The sequence below is a fragment of the Nerophis lumbriciformis genome, linkage group LG18, assembly GCF_033978685.3.
Source record: "Nerophis lumbriciformis linkage group LG18, RoL_Nlum_v2.1, whole genome shotgun sequence".
In the NCBI taxonomy this organism is placed as follows: domain Eukaryota; kingdom Metazoa; phylum Chordata; class Actinopteri; order Syngnathiformes; family Syngnathidae; genus Nerophis; species Nerophis lumbriciformis.
The window spans coordinates 15,629,262-15,655,874 of record NC_084565.2 but is presented as its reverse complement, the minus strand read 5'-3'; the positions used below and the strand labels follow the sequence as shown (position 1 = coordinate 15,655,874).

At 37.5% G+C, this 26,613-nt stretch overlaps 3 protein-coding genes across 14 annotated transcripts in view; 1 reads left to right on the top strand and 2 right to left on the bottom strand.

Moving 5' to 3' along the window:
- The window catches only part of meak7 (MTOR associated protein, eak-7 homolog), a 54,187-nt gene extending 42,194 nt beyond the window's left edge, over positions 1–11,993 (bottom strand). For 2 of the 5 annotated variants that reach the window (XM_061977751.2, XM_061977750.2), the window contains exon 1: positions 11,915–11,993. In XM_061977751.2, the coding sequence (XP_061833735.2) occupies positions 11,915–11,941 (27 nt within the window). In that variant the 5' untranslated portion in view covers positions 11,942–11,993. Of the gene's footprint in view, positions 1–5,414; positions 5,544–7,794; positions 7,861–11,914 lie in introns of those variants that run through there. The other 3 variants (XM_061977749.2, XM_061977747.2, XM_061977748.2) reach the window with 3 other exon arrangements.
- A 2,725-nt stretch (positions 11,994–14,718) lies between these two features.
- wwp2 (WW domain containing E3 ubiquitin protein ligase 2) overlaps positions 14,719–26,613 on the bottom strand; it is a 119,836-nt gene continuing 107,941 nt past the window's right edge. For all 8 annotated transcript variants that reach the window (XM_061977739.2, XM_061977742.2, XM_061977738.2 and 5 more), the window contains 4 exons: positions 17,879–17,983; positions 17,696–17,792; positions 16,676–16,748; positions 14,719–14,888 (listed from right to left, as the gene is read on the bottom strand). In XM_061977739.2, the coding sequence (XP_061833723.1) occupies positions 14,789–14,888; positions 16,676–16,748; positions 17,696–17,792; positions 17,879–17,983 (375 nt within the window). In that variant the 3' untranslated portion in view covers positions 14,719–14,788. The remainder of the gene's footprint in view (positions 14,889–16,675; positions 16,749–17,695; positions 17,793–17,878; positions 17,984–26,613) is intronic.
- Positions 20,053–25,698, top strand: LOC133617643 (uncharacterized). Its single transcript, XM_061977737.2, has 10 exons — positions 20,053–20,260; positions 22,159–22,299; positions 22,497–22,621; positions 22,804–22,940; positions 23,098–23,176; positions 23,275–23,374; positions 23,570–23,811; positions 23,919–24,105; positions 24,401–24,528; positions 24,637–25,698. Exons 1-8 carry the CDS (start codon positions 20,101–20,103, stop codon positions 23,979–23,981), a joined length of 1,047 nt encoding a protein of 348 aa, XP_061833721.1. The 5' UTR covers positions 20,053–20,100; the 3' UTR covers positions 23,982–24,105; positions 24,401–24,528; positions 24,637–25,698.

Here is a 26,613-nt window from a genome sequence, read left to right as displayed (position 1 = left end):
CATACAGGCCTGATTAAAAGTTTGTTGGAGAGATGATTGTCCTTCCGGAAAGTTCTCCTCTACCCACAAAGGAATGCTGTAGCTCTAGACTAAGGTACATGCAGCAATGTACAGAGACATCCTAGATGAAAACCAAAGCTTCCCACCCAACCTGATGGAGCTTTAGATGTGCTGCAAAGAGAAATAGGCGAAACTGCCCAAAGACAGGTGTGCCAAGCTTGTGGCATCGTATTCAAAAAGACTTGATGCTGTAATTGCTGCCAAAAGTGCATCATATTTAGTAAAAGCTGTGAATACTTCGGTACACGTGATTTTTTAATTTTTCATATATTTGTAACAATTCAAAACAAAACTTATCTCAATTTTCTTTATGGGGCATTGTCTGTAAAATTTTTCGAACAAAAATGAATTTATTCCATTTTGGAATAAGGCTATAGAATACTTTCTGGATGTACTGTTTAACAACACACCGTTTTGGTATCCAACCAGGGGTAAGACAAAGGAGCATGTGAGCTCAAAAGAAATTGTGTGATTAATGCAATATTTTTTGTGCACAAGGTAATGCGTTTAACTTAACAGCCCTAATGACTAATTGTATTATTATTATTATTTGTTTCTCTTTTTTCTAGTTTTGCTGTTGTTACTTTTTGAATTCACAAATATTTCACTTTTTTTCCTCATTTTCCCCATGATATTTCAACAAGCAATATAACAATTTTTCCCAGCCTAATATTCCAAAGTTAAAAAACTTTTTCAGGTTTTTCTTTGAAAACAATACTTAATCAATCAATCAATAAATGTTTATTTATCCATCCATCCATTTTCTACCGCTTATTCCCTTCGGGGTCGCGGGGGGTGCTGGAGCCTATCTCAGCTACAATTGGCGGACGGCGGGGTACACCCTGGACAAGTCGCCACCTCATTTATATATATAGCCCTAAATCACAAGTGTCTCAAAGGTCTGCACAAGCCACAACAACATCCGCGGTAGAAAGCCCACATAAGGGCAAGGAAAAACTTAAAACCCCAATGGGATGTCGATGTGAATGACTATGAGAAACCTTGGAGAGGACCGCATATGTGGGTGACACCCCCCTCTAGGGGAGACCGGATGCAATGGTCGTCGAGTGGGTCTGACATAATATTGTGAAAGTCCAGTCCATAGTAGATCTAACATAATAGTGACAGTCCAGTCCATAGTGGGGCCAGCAGGAGACCATCTCGAGCGGAGAGGGGTCAGCAGCGCAGAGATGTCCCCAACCGATGCACAGGCGAGCGGTCCACCCCGGGTCCCGACTATGGACAGCCAGCACTTCATCCATGGCCACCGGACCTGTGCCCCCCCCCCCCCCCCCCCCCTCCACAAGGGAGAGGGGGGTAGAGGAGAAAAGAAAAGAAACGGCAGATCATCTAGTCTAAAAAGGGGGTCTATTTAAAGGCTAGAGTATACAAATGAGTTTTAAGATGGGACTTAAATGCTTCTACTGAGGTAGCATCTCTAACTGTTACCTGGAGGGCATTCCATAGTACTGGAGCCCGAATAGAAAACGCTCTATAGCCCGCAGACTTTTTTTGGGCTCTAGGAATCACTAATAAGCCGGAGTTCTTTGAACGCAGATTTCTTGCCGGGACATATGGTACAATACAATCGGCAAGATAGGATGGAGCTAGACCGTGCAGTATTTTATACGTAAGTAGTAAAACCTTAAAGTAACATCTTAAGTGCACAGCAAGCCAGTGCAGGTGAGCCAGTATAGGCGTAACATGATCATACTTTCTTGTTCTTGTCAAAAGTCTAGCAGCCGCATTTTGTACCAACTGTAATCTTTTAATGCTAGACATAGGGAGACCCGAAAATAATAGGTTACAGTAATCGAGACGAGACGTAACGAACGCATGAATAATGATCTCAGCGTCGCTAGTGGACAAAATGGAACACATTTTAGCGATATTACGGAGATGAAAGAAGGCCGTTTTAGTAACACTCTTAATGTGTGACTCAAACGAGAGAGTTGGGTCGAAGATAATACCCAGATTCTTTACAGAGTCGCCTTGTGTAATTGTTTGGTTGTCAAATGTTAAGGTGGTATTATTAAATAGATGTCGGTGTCTAGCAGGACCGATAATCAGCATTTCCGTTTTCTTGGCGTTGAGTTGCAAAAAGTTAGCGGACATCCATTGTTTAATTTCATTAAGACACGCCTCCAGCTGACTACAATCAGACGTGTTGGTCAGCTTTAAGTGCATGTAGAGTTGGGTGTCATCAGCATAACAGTGACAGCTAACACCGTATTTGCGTATGATGTCACCTAGCGGCAGCATGTGGGTGCTAAGGAGTGCAGGGCCAAGATCCGAACCCTGGGGAACTCCACACGTTACCTTAAAACAGTCCGATGTCACATTGTTATGGAAGACGCACTGCATCCTGTCAGTAAGATAAGAGTTAAATCAAGACAAGGCTAAGTCTGACATACCAATACGTGTTTTCATACGCTCTAATAAAATATTATGATCAACGGTATCGAAAGCAATGCTAAGATCAAGAAGCAGCAACATAGATGACGCATCAGAATCCATCGTTAGCAATAGATCATTAGTCATTTTTGCGAGGGCTGTCTCCATAGAGTGATTTGCCCTGAAACCGGATTGAAAGGGTTCACAGAGATTGTTAGACACTAAGTGTTCATTTAGCTGCTGTGCAACAATTTTTTCGAGGATTTTCGAAATAAACGGAAGGTGGGTAGTTTACCATGAGGTCAGGATCGAGGTTAGGTCTTTTGAGCAGAGGATGAATAACCGCTTTTTTGAATGCTAGGAGAACAGTGCCAGAGGAAAGTGATAAGTTTATAATATTTAGCACAGATGGACCTAATAATACAAAAAGCTCCTTGATAAGTTTCCCAGGAAGTGGGTCAAGTAAACATGTTGTTTGATTTATCCCATTTACACGCCTTAACAATTCCTCTAATGTTATTTCATCAAAAAGAGAGAGACTATTTTGGAGGGCAGTATCCGTCGTATATACAGTCGTATCTGTGTTAATAGAACCCAGTTGTAGCTGGGATGCATTGTCTTTAATCTCCTTTCTAATGAGTTAAATTTTCTTATTAAAGAAATTCATAGTCATCTGCCGAGTGAGTGGAGCTATTGGGAGGAGTCCCTTGTTGGGTTAGTGATGCTACTGTACTAAACAAAAATTTAGGATCGTTTTTGTTGAGGCGGATGAGATTTGAGTAATATTTAGCTTTAGCTAAGGTAAGCATGCGTTTATAAGTTATCAAACTATCACTCTATGCTTGATGGAAAACCTCAAGTTTAGTCGCGCGCCATTTGCGTTCCAGCTTTCTACATGATAATTTATGAGCTCTAGTTTCTTCTGTAAAACATAGGGTACGCCTTTTAGGGGCCCCTTTTAGCTTTAGCGGCGCTTTACTATCAATGGTTTCGCGCAGGGCGTCGTTAAAGTTGTTAGTGAGGTTATCAATAGAGCCCACATAATTTGGGAATGGTGCCATTACCGAAGGCAGTAGGCCAGCAAGAGTCATCATTGTGGCAGCATTAATGTTGCGGCTGCTATAGCAGTTGTTATTCTTATTATTATTAGCTTGTTGACAATGAGTCAGAACTTCGAATTTTATAAGGTAATGATCGGACATTACTTTAGTATACGCGAGTATCATAACTTTGGAGGTGGTGACGCCCCTGACAAGCACTAGATCTATCGTATTACCGTTGCGATGCGTGGGTTCATTTATTATTTGTGTAAGACCACAGCTATCAATTATAGTCTGGCGCGCCACGCACGGAGGGTCCGATGGGGTATTCATATGGATATTAAAGTCCCCCATTATGATTATATTGTCGGCGTGCGTCACTAGATCAGCAACGAACTCTGAGAATTCACTGATAAAGTCCGAATAGGGCCCAGGGGGGCGGTAGATAACAGCCAGGTAGAGAGGCAGCGGTGTGACAGACCTCATAGTAAGCACCTCAAACGATTTATATGTATTATTTAGGTTAGGGGTAAGGTTAAGGTTTTCATTGTATATTAGTACGACACCCCAACCCCTTTTAAGGGGACGGGCAATATGCGCATTCGTATAGTTAGGAGGAGATGCCTCATTCAGCGCAAAAAAATCGTCTGGTTTGAGCCAGGTTTCGCTGAGACCAATGAGGTTAAGATTGTTGTCTCTAATGACCTCATTAACTAATAACGTTTTGGAAGACAATGATCTTATGTTTAAAAAGCCCATATTATAGGTAGTGGGCTGTTTTGAGGAGTTTTTGTTGAAATTATCCGTAGTAGCAATATTAATAATGTTGCGTTTATTATGCGTAGTGCACTTTAAATAATTTCGACCATATCTAGGAATTGACATGACGGGAATTTTCAGATTGTTTGCTTGGTGCTGCGATAAACTGAACGCATCATAATTTGCCACCTCAGTAGAATGCATGTCTACCTCTGACACAGTCACTACAGAAAAAACATTATGTGAGTTGTGTATTATTCTAAGAGAATTGCTATGTGTGCAGGGATTATCCAGTCTGGCGCTGGCTAGTTCTATTTTAACTGACTCCTCACCCGGACTAGCAGACTCTGTAATTGCCTGTGACCGGGGTTGCTCTAGTGTAGTTAGTCAAGTGTGACTCAAACAGAAATTTATGTTACTCGCCAGGATGATGGCGCCTTCCTGGTTAGGGTGAAGGCTGTCTCTCATCAGCAAACCTGGTTTGCCCCAGAAAGAGGGCCAATTATCAATAAACGTTAGTCCCTGTTGTCTACAGAAGCTAGCCAGCCACTTGTTAAGCGAGACTAATCTCCTATATCTCTCATCGTTGCCTCTCGCAGGCAGGGGGCCAGAGACCATTACTTGATGCCTGGACATCTTTCTAGCGAGATTACACGTCCTGGCTATGTTTCTCTTTGTAATCTCTGACTGTCTCATCCTAGTGTCATTGGAGCCAACGTGTACAACTATGTTTGCATAACAAGTGGTGTGATTAGCCTGTCGTACGTGTTTACTAGGCCTGTTGCGGGTTAGCTCCCTAAGATTAGCTTCAATGTCAGGTGCTCTGGCCCCGGGAATACACTTAATTGTGGCTGGTTTGCTAAACTTTATGTTTCGGGTGATGGATTCCCCTATGACTTAGGTGTGGTGTCTGGTAGACAGGGGTGTAGGACTAGCTAAAGGGCTATATCTATTATGCGTCTCAACCGGTTCACCGTAGCTTATAGGCCGCTTAGGACTGCTATAAACTGGGCTATTTAGCTCGCTACAGCTAACGCTAGCAGATGTGTCCGCAACATCTAAAGTTACGAGATTACTCTGCTCTAACTGGCGGACAAGGCCCTCTAGCAGAGCCAGCCTATCCATGAGTAAGGTGCACGAAGCGCAGGAAGCCATACTCACGGTATTTTCTGTCACCGAGTGAAGTTCCTGCTGTCTTCAGGGAAGTGGTCACGGTATGCGGGGAGTAGATTCCTTCCGACCGGCGCCGCCTTTCTCCGCGCTAGCTTCGTTAGTTTAGCAGCTAGCTAGCTGAGGAAGGGGTGGTGAGACAGAGATCGGGTGATTTGCAAGTTAAATAGGACTACTACATATGTTTGGGAAGTAGTAAAGAAAGCTGCAAAACAATTTAAAAGCACAGAGATAGAACGATACTTAGCTTTTTCACAGCAGCAACAGCGAGCAGTCAGCGAGCAGTCACTGCCTTCTTCTTAAAGTTTAACTTAACGCATTCATTCTTGTAACAATGCATTTTTTTGTCAAAGATAACTTTTTTGTAGTATTCTGCCTTTATTGTTATATTTTAATGTCATTCTCGCAAAATGACTTTTTTTCAGTTTTCTTTAATTGTATTTTTTTATATTGGCCTTTAGTGCAGGGTTCAGCAACCCAAAATGTTGAAAGAGCCGCAAAAAAATGAATGCATTACACAAGTGTTATAATGAAGGCAACACATGGTGTAAGTGTCTATATTAGCCTACTATCAAAATTACTATGTGTCGCAGGCTGATGCAAATCTTCGTTTACAGAAATGTTTAAATCTAATATTTTTTCTACACATTTTTACAACATTGGAAAACATTGGTAAAACTGATGCTTCTCGGAGGGTGAGATAACTCCTGGAAATTACTGACTTAGAATGGCCAAAAGTACAGATATGTGTGTCCAAGTTAGAGGAAACTGAAGGTTGGACTTAGCACTCCACACAAGTCAATAACATCAACAAAGCTCACCTTTGTGCAGTGACGCAAAACTTAACATGTTTGGTGGACAAAATGAGACAAAGGAGTGGCATAAAACAAGTTTTTTTCTGTGGCAGCGTCGAAGAAAGTTGTACATGCAAACAAACTACGGTGAGTTCAAGGACCGCCAAAATTAGTAAGACAAAACAGCGCTCGCCAAATACTTCCAATAGTGAAACACGTTTAATATAAACAGTGGGATTTCTAACAATTAGGTGTCATGTTTGTCCTCCTAAAGAACCATATTAAAATCTAAAAAATGTACACGATTACATTTTCGAAAAAGCTTCAGGGAGCCAATAGGGCAGCAAATTGCTGACCCCCGCTGTAACATCCAAATGTTGCAAACACACAAATTATCCAACACCATAAACACATGCAATGAGAAAACGCTTCAAAATATAAACATTTCATGAACTCATAAACTCTGCAGGATAAAAAACAAATGCAGAAAGTCCTGCCAATGCCAAAAACCTAAATAAGAGTCAAAAGAAGTTCACAGAAGAAAACAAACATCTGTGTTGGCCCTGTGATGAGGTGGCGACTTGTCCAGGGTGTACCCCGCCTTCCGCCTGAATGCAGCTAAGATAGGCTCCAGCACCCCCCGCGACCCCAAAAAGGGACAAGCGGTAGCTTCCGCCCGAATGCAGCTAAGATAGGCTCCAGCACCCCCCGCGACCCCAAAAAGGGACAAGCGGTAGAAAATGGATGGATAGATGGAAAAAAAAGAAGAAAACATTGGTGTTGTTAAACTATTAAATTTTTAATCAACTTTTTTTAATTTCAATTAATCACAAATATTCGCAGTTAATTACTTGATTGCATGATTTAAATTAACTTGAAAAATACCCCGATATTTTGGTACAAATGCAATTGTATTTTCAGAATGTTAAACAAGAGCATGTTTTAATGTTTTAGTTGAATGTACGTCATTTGTTTACAGTTTTATCTAAAGTACTGTTGGGATTAGTCTGTTTTTTTGTGATTAATTGCATGAGTGTTTGCCAGCCGTAGTAAAAACATAATTAAAAAAATATGTTTTCATTTCAACCACCTTCTTATAAGCATCCAACATCTTTAAAAACAATGTTGCTTAGGTCTGGCAGTCCTGGTATACCTATCTAGCTGTTATTTGTGTTCCATGAACTTGCTGCATTTCTCTCATGCAGTTGTTTTTTGTGTGTGTATGTTTGTGTGTATTGTGCACTTGCAGGACCTTTGTGCATTTGTTTCGGATCCCTCAGCATTTAGTGATGTTCCTGTTGCATGTGTTTAAGGTTTGGGACAATCGATAGAAAATGGAAGGATGGGGTTTTGGGTCATTTCAGTTCCGACGTGCTCCTGTCGACACCGTAGTTTATGTCAAACCCGCTTAAACCCGCTATGATTCTTTGATATTTAAATATGAAATTATTAAATATTTTACACCATTTGTAGAAATAAATAAACGAGGGACCTTGTATGATAAAGGCAATAGCAAGAGAGGGCTTATATTTACAATGTAAGAAAGAGATTTGAAAATACATATTTTAAGCACGAACCTTTAAAGATGTCGATGTCAGCTGAGACCTTCAAATAACTTCCTCGTTCTAAACATGACACACAAGATGACCAATCAAATCAGTCAGGTGACGACAAACGTTTTGTTGATTGGTCAGTTACATTAGGAGGCGGAGTCGAGAAGCCTCTTCCGAATGGAGAAGAGGGAACACGTTTTAGTTTAAAACAAATCTCTCTAACATAGTTGAATATAAAACAATACATCCAACCATCCATTTTCTACCGCTTGTCCCTTTTCGGGTCGCTGGAGCCTATCTCAGCTGCATTCAGTACACATATAATTGTCTCTCTCTTTAGTCGATTTATATTCATGTCAGAATACAAAGCTATGTGATTAATTTGCATTACGTGTACATAGATGGCGCGCTTTTACATGCTGTTAGTTTTGGTATGCAAGGGCATAAAAAAAAGGGTTTTCCTTTTCTGTGGTATTAATGAGATTTAAAGAACTCTTAATTAGTCCAATGTTGATGTGATTAAACCTATTCTTGTTTAGAAGCTAATTGTTATTTATTCTTGCACATCATTTATGTATATCAAGTGTTTGGATGTATTCATTTGATTTAAAAAAAAATCATTAAATGTATTATTATTGCAAAAATGATTTAATAGATACAGTAGGTACTTGATTTTGATATATGTAATGCTCATAAGGGTGTTCTATAGTGCATTATGCAGAGAGAAGATACTTGGAATCAATTTTTGGCAGCAGCAAAGTGGTCGTTTGGGTAGATTTTAGCTCTAAAATGGTATTTCAACAAGTAAACAATACAGTAGGTACTTGATTTTGATATATGTAATGCTCATAAGAGTAAAATATGCAGAGATGAGATGCGTCAGTATCAAAATATTACTTGAAATACATTTTTGGAAGCAGCAAAGTGGTCATTTGGGTAGATTTTGGCTCTCAAAAAGCCTTGTGGCGACCCATCAGTGTTCTTGTTCTGTAACCCTGTACACTGTTTGTCTAATCTCAAACGTACTGAAAACAACATTTTGTTGTACTCGTGCAATGACAATAAAGATCCACTATCATTGTCATCTTTCCATCCATCCATCCATCCATCTTCTTCCGCTTATCCGAGGTCGGGTCGCGGGGGCAGCAGCCTAAGCAGAGAAGCCCAGACTTCCCTCTCCCCAGCCACTTCGTCCAGCTCTTCCTGTGGGACCCCGAGGCGTTCCCAGGCCAGCCGGGAGACATAGTCTTCCCAACATGTCCTGTGTCTTCCCCGCGGCCTCCTACCTGTCGGACGTGCCCTAAACACCTCCCTAGGGAGGCGTTCGGGTGGCATCCTGACCAGATGCCCGAACCACCTCATCTGGCTCCTCTCGATGTGGAGGAGCAGCGGCTTTACTTTGAGCTCCCCCCGGATGGCAGAGCTTCTCACCCTATCTCTAAGGGAGAGCCCCGCCACCCGGCGGAGGAAACTCATTTCGGCCGCTTGTACCCGTGATCTTGTCCTTTCGGTCATAACTCAAAGCTCATGACCATAGGTGAGGATGGGAACGTAGATCAACCGGTAAATTGAGAGCTTTGCCTTCCGGCTCAGCTCCTTCTTCACCACAACGGGTCGATACAGCGTCCGCATTACTGAAGACGCCGCACCGATCCGCCTGTCGATCTCACGATCCACTCTTCCCTCACTCGTGAACAAGACTCCGAGGTACTTGAACTCCTCCACTTGGGGCAAGATCTCCTCCCCAACCCGGAGATGGCACTCCACCCTTTTCCGGGCGAGAACCATTGATTCTCATCCCAGTCGCTTCACACTCGGCTGCGAACCGATCCAGTGAGAGCTGAAGACCCTGGCCAGATGAAGCCATCAGGACCACATCATCTGCAAAAAGCAGAGACCTAATCCTGCAGCCACCAAACCAGATCCCCTCAACGCCTTGACTGCGCCTAGAAATTCTGTCCATGAAAGTTATGAACAGAATTGTCATCTTTAGATCTCATTAATACCACAGAAAGGGAAAACTGTCATTATCCCGACATGATAAAGGCTCAAATAATGTCAAACACGTAGCGTTACAATAACCACGAAGATAAAGTGTTTGTCTCACACCTAGTAGTCCGCTGTGGACGGACAAAGCTGAGTAATGCAAGTTTAGTGAGCGTTGCGCGCTCCCGCGAAGGGAATCAACTTTTGGCAGGCAATCACATTTGGCACAACAGTTCTCATTCAAATGCTCAGTTTTTTTGCCCTCAGAGCCAAATTATGTAAACAATTTAAAAGTATAAAAATATACTGTAAGTACAATGAGAAATTACTTAAAGATATTGGTATTTTAGGGTAAGTCAAGTGAATTATATTTATATAGCGCTCTCCTGTAGTGAATATCAGGGGCGTCACTCGCTTTTAAGGACAGGGGGGGGCTTAGCCCCCAGGAGATGCACAGGATGCGAGTGAACGTAGCGCACGAGCACAAAACTTCACAAACGGCTAACAAAGACTTATAAAATATTCATTGTTATTATTATTATTTCAGTCGGTTTATTTTCAATCTGTGTTTAGTACAACAACAAACATGGGTTTGCACAGTGACATTTTGTTTACAGCATCAACAAGAAACAATTACTTGCATGATCTGATCCTTCAAGATACACTGAAACACAATGAAAGTCGTGGCATTAGCCTCTATGTTATTACTTCACAACATAGAGGCTAATGCCACGACTTTCGCTCACAATACAATAATTGTTTGTTCCCAAATATTTTGAAGTTGCACAGATTACATTTTGGGCACATATGTAAAATGGTTGTAAATTCAAGCCCTGGAAATATTACTTAATTACTTGAATTAAAGTAATATCTGGATCGGGATAATTTGGTTTACAGTATTTATATATATTTTTATTATGGCAAGCCGTTAAGGAAATTAAATATATATGGAAGTCTGAATAGAAATGAGAAACGTTTATATATACTGTAAATAAAAAAGACTTAGAGTCCGTCCATCCATCCATCCATTTTCTACCGCTTATTCTGATCTGAAAAAGAGCCAAAGCTGTCAAAGAGCTGAGGGACCATCTTCAAAGTGCAATGCTGAAACAAATAATGCAAACAATAAAATGTAACTTCCAGGGTTTGAGATTAACGTAGTCCCGTCGTCCCGGGGACGGTAAAAAAAAAATACACGGGACGAAATGAAATGCTCCCCGGGACGATGGCTTTTAACCATTGTTTTTGTTTTTCTTTTTATGTATTTATTCATTTTACATTTTATATTAAATGTCTTGGACATGCACCTGGGGATAAGATGATTGGCAACACTAAATTGGCCCTACTGTGTGGATGTGAGTGTGAATGTTGTCTGTCTATCTGTGTTGGCCCTGCGATGAGGTGGCGACTTGTCCAGGGTGTACACCGCCTTCCGCCCGATTGTAGCTGAGATATGCTCCAGCGCCCCCGCGACCACAAAGGGAATAAGCGGTAGAAAATGGATGGATGGATGGGTTTTTCCTCCCTCTGAAAATCCTATGAAATGTTTAACAAGCCATCCTATAATAATACAACAGCTATTAATGTAACAATACAATAAAACAAATATACTTAAGTATGTTTTTTTCATTATTTTAACAATAGGCTAATGTATATTACTTTATATAGATTCTACGAGAAACACAAAACTTAAAAACAAGTCCACGCAGGAGAAAAATGACTACAAAGATGGTGTCTGGGTTATTCTTATATATATATATACATATTAAGTCTTTCATACATATATATATATATATATATATATATATATATATATATATATATATATATATATATATACATATATATATATATATATATATATATATATTCTGTATCTACTATCTACTGATGATAGTCATACATGAAAGAGCTCAGCACCTGTTCTCCTCCATGTGTAAAGTGAGAAACACAGCTGATCCTCCAGAAGATAGGAAATGGTAAAAAAGAGTGCACATTTAACTTCATAAATAACCAGGACCTTCATGATGCATTTCAGGCTAACTAGTTAACTAAGTAGCAGCATTGTTTTAGAGCGGGAATGTAACTTTTTGTCAAACACAGACCTGGTGTAAAGTGGAGCTAATACATTTTACTACAAGCAGTGATGAATACTTACTTTCTTGAAAAAGTTTCTTATGTCCATTTTGCATCCGTTCACGTTCGTGTTCTGCAGTCTGCAGTGCTGTGTGCTAATGTGCTTCGTACACCTGCAGGACTGCAAGCAAGGTCGCAGAGAAAATGCGGACTGGATTTTGAGTGATGTGGGCATTTTCTATATGAACAAGTGGAATGGATTGGATAGCGACGCACTAAAGGGGCTCCCTACCTTACGCTATGAAGTGAGGGGAAACTGAGTGAATAATGACAGGTTATATGATTATTTATTTAAACTCATATTCGGGCCACGTTATAATGAATATGTCGGCATGTATTTGTAAAATAAAAAAATACAAAAATAAAAATAAAAATATATAGCACCAAAGTATTTAGGGGGGCTTAAGAATATTTTAGGGGGGCTTGAGCCCCCCTAAAATAGGCCTAACAACGCCAATGGTGAATATAAACAGTAATAATGACCACAGCAAAAGTCCCAAAAGTTAGTATTACCCTTTTAAAAGTACCAGTAGAGGGGAACAACAAGTTGCCTCTATATTGAAGCTATTATCTTGTATATGTGAAGTGAAGTGAGTTATATTTATATAGCGCTTTTCTCTAGTGACTCAAAGTGCTTTACATAGTGAAGATAGGATGAGCTACATCCTATCTTCATATTCATTCCACAATGGGGAAATATTGTAGTTGCAGTGCAGATTCAAAAAGTCCATTAAAAAAGGTAAACACACATGGAAACAAGTAGGAAATATTAAAGAACACAAAAGGACATACTGTAAGAGGTATTAAAAGAGCATAGACCCGATGAAACCACTTGCCACTTTCTACATACAGCAACAAATGTAAAACGCAACAAAAAACTAAAAATGAGCAGTAAATAATATGTATTGTGCGCATAAGATCACACAGTGCATCATACTTGCCAACCTTGAGACCTCCAAATTCGGGAGATTGGGGGGGGGTTAAGGGGGGAGGAGTATATTTATAGCTAGAATTCACTGAACTTCAAGTATTTCTTATATATATATAAATAGGGATGATACTCGAAACCGGTTTTCCCGGTTGTTCGATAAGAAAAGAACCGAGTCGAATCCCTTTTTGAGAACCGGTACCCGTTATCGAGACCACTATAGTAAAGAAAATAACAATTTGAAATGTGGACTCGTCAGACCACAGAACACTTTTCCACTTTGCATCAGTCCATCTTAGATGATCTCGGGCCCAGAGAAGCCGGCGGCGTTTCTGGATGTTGTTGATAAATGGCTTTCTCTTTGCATAGTAGAGCTTTAACTTGCACTTACAGATGTAATAGTGACAGTGGTTTTCTGAAGTGTTCCTGAGCCCATGTGGTGATATCCTTTAGAGATTGATGTCGGTTTTTGATACAGTGCCATCTGAGGGATCGAAGGTCACGGTCATTTAATATTGGTTTTCAGCCTTGCTACTTTACATGCAGTGATTTGTCCAGATTCTCTGAACCTTTTGATGATATTACAGACCGTGGATGGTGAAATCCCTAAATTCCTTGCAATAGCTGGTTGAGAAATGTTGTTCTTAAACTGTTGGACAATTTACTCAGGTATTTGTTCACAAAGTGGTGACCCTCGCCCAATCCTTGTTTGTGAATGACTGAACATTTCATGGAAGCTGCTTTATACCCAATCATGGCACCCACCTGTTCCCAATTAGCCTGTTCACTTGTGGGATGTTCCAAATAAGTGTTTGATGGGCATTCCTCAACTTTCTCAGTCTTTTTGCCACTTGTGTCAGCATTGTTGAAACATGTTGCAGGCATCAAATTCCAAATGAGCTAAAATTTGCAAAAAATCAAGTGTACCAGTTTGAACATTAAGTATCTTGTCTCTGCAGTCTATTCAATTGAATATAAGTTAAAAAGGATTTGCAAATCATTGTATTCTGTTTTTATTTATGATTTACACAATGTGCCAACTTCACTGGTTTTGGATTTTGTATTTCTATTGGTGTAATTTAGATTTGTTATGGCACATGAACATTTTTTATAATGTTCACAAAGTCAGTGAGCAGGTTGTGTTGTGTGTGACAATGTCTATTTAAAATTTGTGTTGGATTTATTTATTTTTTTTGCACCATGACTGGGTAAGGTTGTTTGGGTCATACAACGGGATGCTGCGCACAGGAGCATTTAGGGGTCATCTCGGGGCGTTGAATTATACGCAATTGAAAGCCCTGAGATGACAACCACCTGGATGAATGAGAACCTTCATAGGTATTTAGAGTACAATTTAATGTCATAGACCTGAATTACTCACGTTGTCCAACAGTTGGTGACATATCACATTCAGAATGATCAAACTATTAAAATGGATGCAGCCTCCCTGTGGGTAAGATTGCTTATTATCAAACTCATAACGTCTCAAGTGCCACAATGAAGACGTCAGTGGGCTGTCATTTGCACAACCCTCGTCTACACCAAAAATGTTCATTGATGTTAATTGGTCATTTTTACATTTTATTCATTGTTTCTGTATTTCACATTGTTTTATGCATCCAAAAGCATCATTCTCTATTAAATGTGTTTTATGTTCATATTTTTGATGTCTGGGATAATTGTATTTACATTGTTTATTATGGAAAAATTGCTTCAGTTTTCATACAATTTGGTTTTCTTTTGACTTTTGTAAGTAATTACTGATTAAAAGCGAGGTACTAAGGCATGTCGTAGTCGCTGGAAATGTAAATATACTGTATATATAGTGTGCAAGTCACAAAATACACACAATGTATGTACAATATTCATAAAATAATGTTGTTTTTCCATCCTGCAGGTCATGAAGGTGAAAGCTGACATGATTTATTAGCATGTTTTGAAGAAATAATCAGATTTGTTGTTGCACTTTTACTCCTGACCGAATCCTTCAGTCTCCTCAATAGCAAACATGAGTTTCTCTCGCAGCTGCTCCACACTTCTGTAAGGCGGAAGATCCAAGCGATTAAAGCTTTGAAAGGAAAAACAAGAACAAATCATTTTAGCAACAAAAAAATGATACAAACACTTTCACATATTCTACATTAAATATGTTAAAATTAAAAGAATTTTACATTAAAATGTAAAGGCATTCAAATCGGGAAAAAAAAAAAAAAAATTCTACATCATATATGTTAGACCCTAAAGAAATATTTTTCATTAAAATCTAAAATAAATCTTAATATTTTAAAATATAGTGAAATCTTCTACATTAAAATGTAAAAAAAAATCTTCTAAATTGAAATCTGAAAGAAATCTTCTACATTGAAATCTAAAAACAGATTTTTACATTAAAATCTGGAGAATCTTTTACAAAAAGTATGAAATTATAAATAAATAATTTACATTGAAATCTAAAGAACTATTCTACATTAAATATGTTGGTTAGTTAGTTGAAGTACATTTCGAACATGTATGCAGTTTCAACATAACACATCACATATTTTTAATTTCTCTTTACATGCCCGAAAAGCAGTAGGAAAAAGCAACACATATTTTAATCCTACCCGCTTTACTCTTCATCACAGTTACTTACACATATGTTCACGTCCTGTTTTCAATTTGTAGCACAATTACATCCATGATTTCTAACAACAACAGTTATCTTCATAAGTAGTGGTCAGTGTCGTTATTTTCAATAAGTATCATTGTTCCTCTTTCTTATACTTTGTAAACACTTTTGAGATTGAACAAACTCTTAAACTGCATCAAGTTAGTACATTGTTTTACTTATTTGCTTAATCCATTCCATATATTAATTTCACATACTGATATGCTAAAGGTCTTATTTGTTGTACATGCATACAAATGTTTTAAGTTAGATTTTTCTCTAAGGTTACAGTATATTTCTCCTCTTTTATTGAGAAAAATGGTTGGACACTCTTGGGTAGCAAGTTACAGTTTGCTTTGTACATAATTTTAGCTGTTTGCAAATGCACCAAATCATTGAATTTCAATATTTTGGATTTAAAAAAACAAGGGTGTGTATGTTCTCTATAGACAACATTATGTATTATTATGACTGATCTTTTTTGTAATACGGTTAGTTAATGAAGTGTGCTTTTGTAATTATTTCCCCTTATTTCTACACAATAACTCAGATATGGTAACAGTAGCGAGCAGTAGAGTTTATCGGGTGATTTTATTTTTCATTATTCATTATAAAATAATTTCTTGCCACCCTATGTTGTATACTTTTATATGATATTTCCAGTTCATATTATCGTCTATTATTACACACCAGAATTTGATTTCTTTTACTCTTTCAATTTCCACTCCATTTATTTGTCTTTGTGTTTGACTTTCTCTTCGACGGTTACCAAACAGCATTACTTCAGTTTTACTGAGATTCAAAGATTGTCAAATATCTGTTATTGTCAAACCATCTTTTTAATTAATTTAATTTATTAATTGTATTAGCTCCTGTGTGTTGTCTCCAGAACAGAACGCTGTTGTGTCGTCAAATAATACTAACTGTAAGTCCTTTGTAACTTTACAAATGTCGTTTGTATAAAGATTGAACACTATGGTCCCAGTAATTGATCCCTGGGGTACATATATTTAGCTCTGTTGACATACTTTCACTTATTTTCACATATTGCTTCCTGTTGGTTAAGTAGCTTCTTACCCAGTTCAAGACCAGCCGTCTGATTCCATATCGTTTAAATTTAGTATCCCTCTCCCCCAGCCACTTTGTCCAGCTCCTCACGGAAATCTTGTAAGTGTTTTTATGAAAGAGTTTATGAAGTTTTTGTTTACCATGTGTGACTTCTTGGAAGCCAAGTTTCTTTCCCCACTTTGTCAATGCAGAACTTCTGAGGACCATTACTTCCTGTAAACAACAGCACTCGAATCATTCACCATTTTCGGTACGTCAATACTAATAACAATACTACTACTAATAAAGCATGCTATTCCCTGACAATATTCTAGGGGGTGTTGTTGCCGCCTACCAAGAATGTGTGTCAGTTTTAGCAGCACATGCAATCCCCTGCTACCACACACACCTACACAGACATGCTGTACACATGCAATCCTAATTTAACTGGAGAGGATCACATTGTGTCGCAATAACTATAACAAAATCATTGATTTTCTGCAACAAATGAGTTGCAACTTTACAATAGAGATGTCCGATAATGGCTTTTTTTTGCCGATATCCGATATTCCGATATTGTCTAACTCTTAATTACCGATTCCGATATCAATTGATACCGATATATACAGTCGTGGAATCAACACATTATTATGCCTAATTTTGTTGTGATGCCCCGCTGGATGCATTAAACAATGTAACAAGGTTTTCCAAAATAAATCAACTCAAGTTATGGAAAAAATGCCAACATGGCACTGCCATATTTATCATTGAAGTCACAAAGTGTATTATTTTTTTAACATGCCTCAAAACAGCAGCTTGGAATTTGGGACATGCTCTGCCTGAGAGAGCATGAGGAGGTTGAAGTGGGCGGGGGGGTGTATATTGACCAAGTATGCATGGCATTCACTAGTATGTGTGAAAAGCCGTAGATATTATGTGATTGGGCCAGCACGCAAAGGCAGTGCCTTTAAGGTTTATTGGCGCTCTGTACTTCTTCCTACGTCCGTGTACCACAGCAGCGTTTTAAAAAGTCATACATTTTACTTTTTGAAACCGACACCGATAATTTCCGATATTACATTTGAAAGCATTTATCGGCCGATAATATAGGCAGTCCAATATTATCGGACATCTCTACTTTACAAACGAGTTGCTTTGCATTGTTGACAAATAAGTTGTACCGATAAGTTCAGAGAAGCCTCCGACAGGCAGACGACAAGTTCCTGTAACAAACTGAAGAAGACGGATTCTCTTCTCGTTATCCATTTCCTTCACCACCTAGAGGAACACAATCAATCAATCAATCAATCAATCAATCTACACACATTGATCACATTGTTCATTAGCTTTGTCACTCAACACACCTGCCAGAACCAGTGGATCTGTTTGGTGTTTTTGGTGTAGTGTCGGTAGATTGTGTTCTTCTGCCAGTCGACCAAATCTATCTCCTGCATCCCACACAGCATCAGCTGATTACACAAAATACTCAATAAATGATATGATCAGACAATAACAAAAAAAAAAATCAATGAATGACATCAGCAGCTAATCAATGCATGCACTTAGGAAACCTGTTCTTCTTTGAAACTTGCGGGATCTTTGTCTTATTGCATGTACATTTGACTAGTTACTTATGTAATTATGTATGTACTTATGTAATTGTTGTACATTTGACAAACTCAGCTTGAAACTACTTAAAGTGTGAGAAGAAGCAAGTATATAGGTACCTATATGCTTATACAAGTACTTATGTAGATACTCATGCCTTTAGCTTTGCTGCCCCCTCCCTAATCCCGCCCGGAACTGCACTAACCTGTTGAACTTTAAGACTCATGCCCAAAGTCACTTTATTAATCGAGCTTTTAATCTTTTATGTTTTTACTGTGTTTAATGCCCAGTTGTTTTCTGTTTAAAGTGAATGGCTGTTATTTCTGTATGCATTTTTTTGTATTCTATTAATTCTACTTTTATTTCATATTGTGAAGTGTCTTAAGTTTTTAGAAAAGCGCTTCTAAATAAAATGTATTATTATTATGTACTAATGTAGATACACAGTAAAATCCCCAGTGTTAAATATGCAGTGTTAACATGAATTACATCTATCAGAGTTATTACAACAACAGCTGGAGTAAAACGCCCCCCAGTGTTGGTGTGGATTTCCATCGTTAAACGAGACAGTGTTAGAGGTACTCTGATTAGCCCCGCCCTACAGCCCCTCCTCGTGTCCACACCCTGAAGAATTTTCTGGATGCCATATTCTGGATGTTTAAGGACTGTGGTAAGTTGCTTCTCCTCTCTTACTAAATCAATTATTTGTCATTTGTAGCATCATGTCAGAATTTACTTTATATTGTTGCTCAATATGTAATTAAGTTATTTGTGTACGGTTTTGTATCTAATAAATATGGTATTCTAAAAGGGCTAATGTCACCCAGTGAATGTTAGCTTAAATGTTAGGCACCTCAGACTTCGATTTTGCGCGGGATGTGGGACAATTTCAAACATTATGTGAAATAGAATATTTGATATGTAAATTGTACATAATTATATACTGTATAAACCTGGAAAACTTATGTTTTACTCACTTATTCACACAATACCGGTTTTCACTGTAGTATAGTGATGTACATTGATCCCTGTACTTGAGTACTTCAAATGCCTAATGGAGTGCTTCAGTACTTATATCTTTTAATTATATATATATTTTTTAATGTATTTATTTTTCTAACTTTTAATACAAGGGTTTTTCGACCACGGAGCACAACATTAGAAGAGTCATTTTAACACGTTTGTTACATTTACAGGAAACATTTAAGCCCAAAAATAGATTATTTTTGCACCCAGTCCAAATAAGGCAGTACCTTTGTCATTCCGCGCCCACAACAGTGGAAGCTAAGTATGTTAGCCGCTTGGCTAACAGACGTAACTAGCAGACGAGGCTAGCAGAGCACTGGGCGGACAGGTGAGTTGACCGCCGCTGCCATGAAGCGAAAAGAGGAACTCTTATAAATACCACAGTGTTTCTATGTCTAATATCAGGTTAGTGTGCCGGGTAATTTTATCATTGTATAATCTTGTGACGATATGCTCCGTGTACAGGCTGGGAAAGGGAGAGTTTAAAGATGTAAGTATTGTAAGGACGCCACTCGCGCCGTTATCAACAGTGAATGAATGTAAGCTGTAAGCTGTATTCAACGCCAAAATAAATATATAATAATGAACGCACAGAAACCGGCTTTTACTCTGTCCTTCGTTACACACACAGACCAAACTTGAACCTCCCCTTGCTCTGTAAACTGCATGTAACAATTGGCTTCAAGTTTATATCAGAAACCAGAACATTTGTAACTATTAAATAAACTAACATAGGGCTCAGTCCGTTACAGTATAGATGCATATATATATATATATATATATATATATATATATATATATATGTATGCATACATACATACATATAAGTATTTATAACTTACTTTCACAAATGCATTGCAGTTCTTAAAAATAATAATTTAAAAAAAGGCTGCTGTATCACATATACCCAGAACTGTGATACGTTGACTTCTTTTCCGGCATTCTGAATGAAATGTGCATGTGGATGGATCTTTATTATGTTGCTCTAATCCTGCTTATGTGTTATGTACTTTCTACAGTGAAAATGCTGGTAAAAGTGAGACTGGGTGATGTCCAAAAAGTTGTTAGAATAACGGTTACGGAACCAAATTTGTCGGACTTTTTGAATGCAGGTAGGAATTTGATATTGTGAATGTGATGTTTGCACACAAGCTTTAACTGTGCTATGAGCAGAGTTTGTACACAGCCTTGAATGTCTGGAAATATAGTGTTTTCCAGGTTTCAAATCAGAATAATCTTTGTTGGCCATGTATAACACACAAGGAATTTGACTCCGATAAACTGCTTTCTCTGAAACAATGAACGAAAAAAGAAAAAAAAAATATATATATATTTATATATATATATATATATATATATATATATATATATATATATATATATATATATATATATATATATATATATATATATATATATATACATGTGCTGGAAAATGCTGGATTTACTCTATGATGGCCAGTGTCATAATTTAAAAATGTATAGTTTGATGTAATTGTGTTGCTCCTGGTGTAAGCATCAAATGTGTCTGGGTGGGGCAAGCCCAGTTATTTGTCATGCAGTATATATATAGATGTATATAGTCTATTTAAAGCTTTGGCTTCTTTAAAAAGTTTACATTTTATCTTGAAAGTGCTGGAAAATAGCTTGAATGTTGCTCCTAAAAAGCTGTATGTTAGTTAATAGCACTGTTTCAATTAAATTAAAATTCAGTTGAATTTAGTTATAGAAATCTGCTCTCACTTTATAACTAATGGTAAGCACAAAGTGTATATTATAACTCAAATGATAGGTTTTAATTCCAAATTTAGTGTCTGTAACTGGGTTTCCATTACAGATTTTTTGCAAAATAAAAACATTTCTAAATGACGACAGTCGAATTGCGCATGAAATCTTATCTCGTAAGAATTTGGCATAGAAAGATGGACTCTCCAAAAATCCATATAACACTCCGTATTCTATGTTGTTATAACACAAAATGGCTTCGAACACTCACAAAATGCTACAAAAACCCATAAAATGACTTAAAAAACACACAGAATACTACAAAAACCCATAAAATGACTTAAAAAAACACACAGAATACAACAAAACCCATAAAAGACTTAAAACACACATACAATACCCCCAAAACACACAAAATACTAAAAAAAAACCACACAAAATGACTTAAAAAACACACAGAATACTACAAAAACCCATAAAAAGACTTCAAACACACATACAATACCCCAAAAACACACAAAATACTGAAAGAACATACAAAATGACTTAAAAAAACACACGGAATACTACAAAAACGCATACAAAGACTTAAAACTCACATAAAATACCCCCAAAACACTACAAAAACACACAACATACTCACAAAACTCAGAAAATGACTTAAAACGCACATAAAATACCCCAAACAACAACATGACTTAAAAAAACCACAACATGACTTAAAAACACAATATACTCAGAAAATGACTTGAAACACATAAAATACCCCACACAACACTACAAAAACCCATGAAATGACTTAAAAAACACACAAAATACTCCAAAACACACAAAATTAAATAGTGAGTAACCCTGGTCTAGGCACTATTGAGCATAGGTGGCCAGAGCACAAAATCATGAGGTGTGTGTGTAAATATTTTTGCTTCTACATTGTTAATGGCGAGGTTACTAAACAATCACCTGTTAGCTTACCAGCGTGAAAATATGCAGATAAGATTACAGGTATCATAAATCATGTTTCATTTTATGTGTTTTTTGAATTGAGTGTGCAATTTCACATTTGTTGGCCCTTTTTTTTGGTAGCCCTATTTGAAATTATATATAGGAGTATCAAGTCATTAGGTTTTTCTAATGATCATTTTTCTTATATTTGTGTGTACAGTATTTGTTTTGACTGGGCCTTTCAACTTTGGCTGTATGTTTTGCTTCAAAATAACTGATTTGAAACTCATTTTAAAAATATATCAAATGACCTGTCGGTTTCTGCTTTTTTTCTGTTTCCTAGCATTTTCCAAATTCGGTGTCCCAGCTATAACAGAAGGTGTCAAAGTTGTTGACAGTTCAGGGACTGAGATAGACGATGATGTTTTTGAGGAAATTGTGAAGGATCCATCCACTGGGGTACTAACCATCAAATACGAAACAGGTTTGTTACCGCTTTAAATTTGTAAGCTATATTAACATTTTTATTCCAATAGTGAGAAGAGGTAAATCTTTATTTATAATCAAGCTAAGTAACTTTTTTTTTCAAAGCAAACCGATATTCTCCATTAGATTAGGTGTGGGTTTATGAGCAAATTGTGTCCAACATGTCTTCTTTCTCCTTTTTGCAATGGTGGTTAGAATCTGTCTCCATGGTAACCTCTCCAATGTCCCAATCATCCGTTTGTTCATCGGACTCAGACACAATCATCCTTGAAGACACTCCTACCAGAAAGCGTCAGAGGCCGGACTTTGAAGCTATGCAAGTAAGACTTCATACAGGCACTAACGCTCTCTATTGAACAAGGATTAAAATGGTTCGAACAATGATCTTAAATTGTATCGTATGAGGGCTATGTTTAAGTTATGTCCAGATTTTAACATTGTATTGTACTAAATATAGATTTCTTAAACTGTTTTATATTTTTGTTTGATATTTTTATTTCAGCTGGTGAAATCCATTCTTACCAAGAAATCGAGTGGAGAATATTTAATAAATAAATACAACCGAACTAAGTCCTTGACAGATGAGAGCAGAAGAAAATTGGTGAATATACTGGCAGCTGAGATGACTGAGAAGAATGGGTAAGTTGTTTATTGGTTTTGATTGGCGCATGTGTTCTTATTTAGGTTTCAGAGTAATTTTAAATCTAAATAATAAACATTTCACTACATCTTATAAAACGTGTGTATGACAAATAAACTTGAATGTGATTTTTTTTTTTTGTACATCTCCATCTAGACAGGTGAAGGAAATGTATGCACAAGGAATTGTGAACTTGTTCCCCAACCTCAAAGACCCATTTTTCAAGAATGGCTATGTGAGTTACACACTCTTAATTGTTGTTATAGTTTTTATTTTGAGTCGTCCCAGAGTATGTTGTGACTAATAGTGCCTATTTTTGCAATTTTCTCAAAGGAACATATTTATGATAGCAACAGTGGTACTGGGTACTTGTCCTGGAGAATTAAAACTATTCAGAGATGCAGTGCTAAAGAAAGGCGATCATCATTTGGAGGTAATCCTATATTATTCTTGAAAAATGTATTAAATAGAATAGTCATATGAGCACTTATTGGTTTTGTTGCATTTGTTGCAATGCTTTTCAGCTAGTAGCCAAACATTTTTTCATAAAAGTTGGGTCAAATCCAGCTGACAAAGTGTTTTGAACTGTATGTGATTGTCATGAGTAGTATGTCCCCATATTGTTTAGCTTTGGCGGAAGGACCATCTGATGAAGACAAGTCGGGAGGACCAACTGTTGGACGAGTTACCCAATTCATTCCAGAGATTGTCCTGTCTGAAGATGAGTGCAAGGAAGCGATGTCACTGATGAAACATTCGGCTGACGTGGACAAGCTGACATTTGCTCATCGGCATAACATGGTCCTGGACCCACAGCAGTCAAGCAACATTCTATCTTATTTTCCTCGTTTTAAAGACATCAAAGGCTTGGTAATTATCTCATCAACATTTTCTGTATTAATGTTGTACAACTATTGCACATTTTAACTGTCGTTTACTGTGTAATTTTAAAATTGGTACCTAACTTCCCACTACAGGTTGAACAGGATTTTGTTCTATTGTTTGGAGAGGATGTATCGGGCAAGTTTCTGGAGAAGTAGCCAATCACATTCAAAAAGAAGATCATCCAACAATGCAGAAAGCTTCCCTCCATCACTGAGCTTGAGAAACTCCTGATGGCAGCTGACCCTCCTGAGGATGGGGCTGAAGTGAACGTTGACTTTGGTAAGATGTTTGTAAGGATACATTCATTTAAATGAGGAAGCATGTTCAAAATGCAGACTTACAACCATAATTAGAACAAAATTCCAAAGTCTTTGGCCTCACCAAGAAGATATTTTTTTGAAAAAAAGGGCTTCTTCAGGTGTTTTTAAAGTGACATATTTTATTTATATATATATATATATATATATATATATATATATATATATAGTAATGAAAATGCCACTGACCTTGCAGTGTATTAAATTAAATTGTTGGTCCACATTTGAAGTAGGCTATCAAACTTGTTCTGTTTCAGGTTGGGACAATGACCTCTCATCGATTTTGCTGCTCTTACACTTGATCCCACCGACTGCTCTAGGTCGGAAGAGGCCAGGAAAAGTTTCTGCATCCCGGGATGAGAAGCATCTTGTGGTCTTCAAGAAGGTTTGTATTGTTCTCTAATAAAGGATTTTTAGTTTACAATAATTTATGTAATCATTTCTACAATATAACCACAACCATGTTGATTTGTTTTTATTCTTCTCTCCATAGACTGGAACAAGCATCCAAGAACATCTTGACACCATTACTACCAGCACTCAACCCTATCTCCTGGCTGTTGGAGTTCATAATTCTCGACAAGAATGCCATACCTTGCAGGTCACACTCCTCTCTTGGTGCTTTTGATGAACTGTTTAAAGCACACTTTGTGTTTGCAACATCATACCACACCATGCTCCACAACATGTACACGATCATCCAGACTACTTTGTACAACATTGATGTTGGGAAGGTCAAAGAGAGTCCTTGTGTTGCTGAAATTAGGACAAGGTTGCTTCTGTAGTGTTTGACTTTTGTCTTCCACCATTAAGTGTTTTGTTTGTCAGGCTGAGTTCCCGAGTTCAAACATGCTTGTTCGACATTTACGTTTAGTTCACGGTTACCTGCCTGGAAAAAATATTAACCTTAAATGCGTTCAAACTGGATGTGGTGGTGTGTTTGGTACTTTCTCTGGTTTTAGGAAGCATTTGAAAACAAAACACTCAGTGTACTGAACTACAGATTGGCACCTATGTTCACTTAAACAGGACAGAAGAGACAGTGTCAGTTAATGTAGATGAGTCAGCCACAACATCTGAACAGTCGAGACAAGCTAATAGGAGCAGTCTTGATATATGTACCACTGCTGTTGCACAATTTAAGGTAGCTGGATTAAGTCAGTCTACTATGAATGGTTTTGTCTCATCCATGGAGGAAGTGTACAGAGTACCGCTGTGACTTTCATTGTCTGTTCAGATGTGGCATTTGACATGCCTGTGTTTTGTAAGATAAAAAATATGATTGTCAAAGCTGATGATGTATTGCTCTGTGGGAAACTGATGGAAACTGTGTTTTGAGGAGCATTACCATGCCTATAAGGTCAGGTTGCATCCAGACAAAGTTGTTAAGGTTTTGGACATAAAGAAACTGCCTTACTCCAAACCAATTGATGTTCAAATGGCGTATGGAACATCATGTTCCACATTGTATGTTGTCCCATATTGCCATTTCATGCAGACCTAAGGTCACCATTTCTGTATTCTCTCCCTAAAGTTGATTGTTCTGCCTGACAAAGAAATAAAGGTAATTAAACGTATGATATTGTATTACTGTGTTTTGCACTCACTCTTGCTATTTACAAGACAAAGTTGTTGAGACTTAATTTGACACTGCACAAGAGTAAATCAAGTAGAACGAGCACCATTTTTTTTTTCAGAAATAGTGTGAGGTTTTATAAACACTGCAATGTTAAAGCATTTTTACTATTTACTAAATATTTTTTTCTTCACTGCAAGGGAGTGAATAATCAACATATTATGAAACCTTATCAGAGTTATTTGAACACCAAAGCAGTGTTAATGAGCAAATACATTTAACTTGGTGTACATTTATCACCACAGAAGAGTAATTTATCAACACTACTCAAGAGTAATATTTACACTAATCAGAGTTAAAAAAAATAAGTTGAACAACACTCTACAGTGTAACCATTTTTGACTCTATTTAGTGTTTATTTAACTCTATAAATTTAACACTATGGAATGAGTAAATTTAACACCAGACAACACTCTACAGTGTTACAATTTTTGACTCTATGTAGTGTTCATTTAACTCTATAAATGTAACACTAAGGAAAGAGTAAATTTAACACCAGACAACACTCTACAGTGTTACAATTTTCGACTCTATTTAGTGTTCATTTAACTCTATAAATTTAACACTATGGAAAGAGTAAATTTAACACCAGCTCAGGTTAGGACCATATAGACTCGGGAATAGTGTTAAATTTAACTCTTTAAGTGTTGATTTGACACAATGGAATTTACTGTGTACTTGTGTCGGTACTTATGAATGTACTTACGTATTTATGTAGGTACATATGTATTTATATACTTTTGTAGGTATGTATGTATTTATGTAGGTACTTACATACTTATGGAGGTACCTGTGTAAGAATTTGTATTTTTATTCAGGTACATATGTACTTAT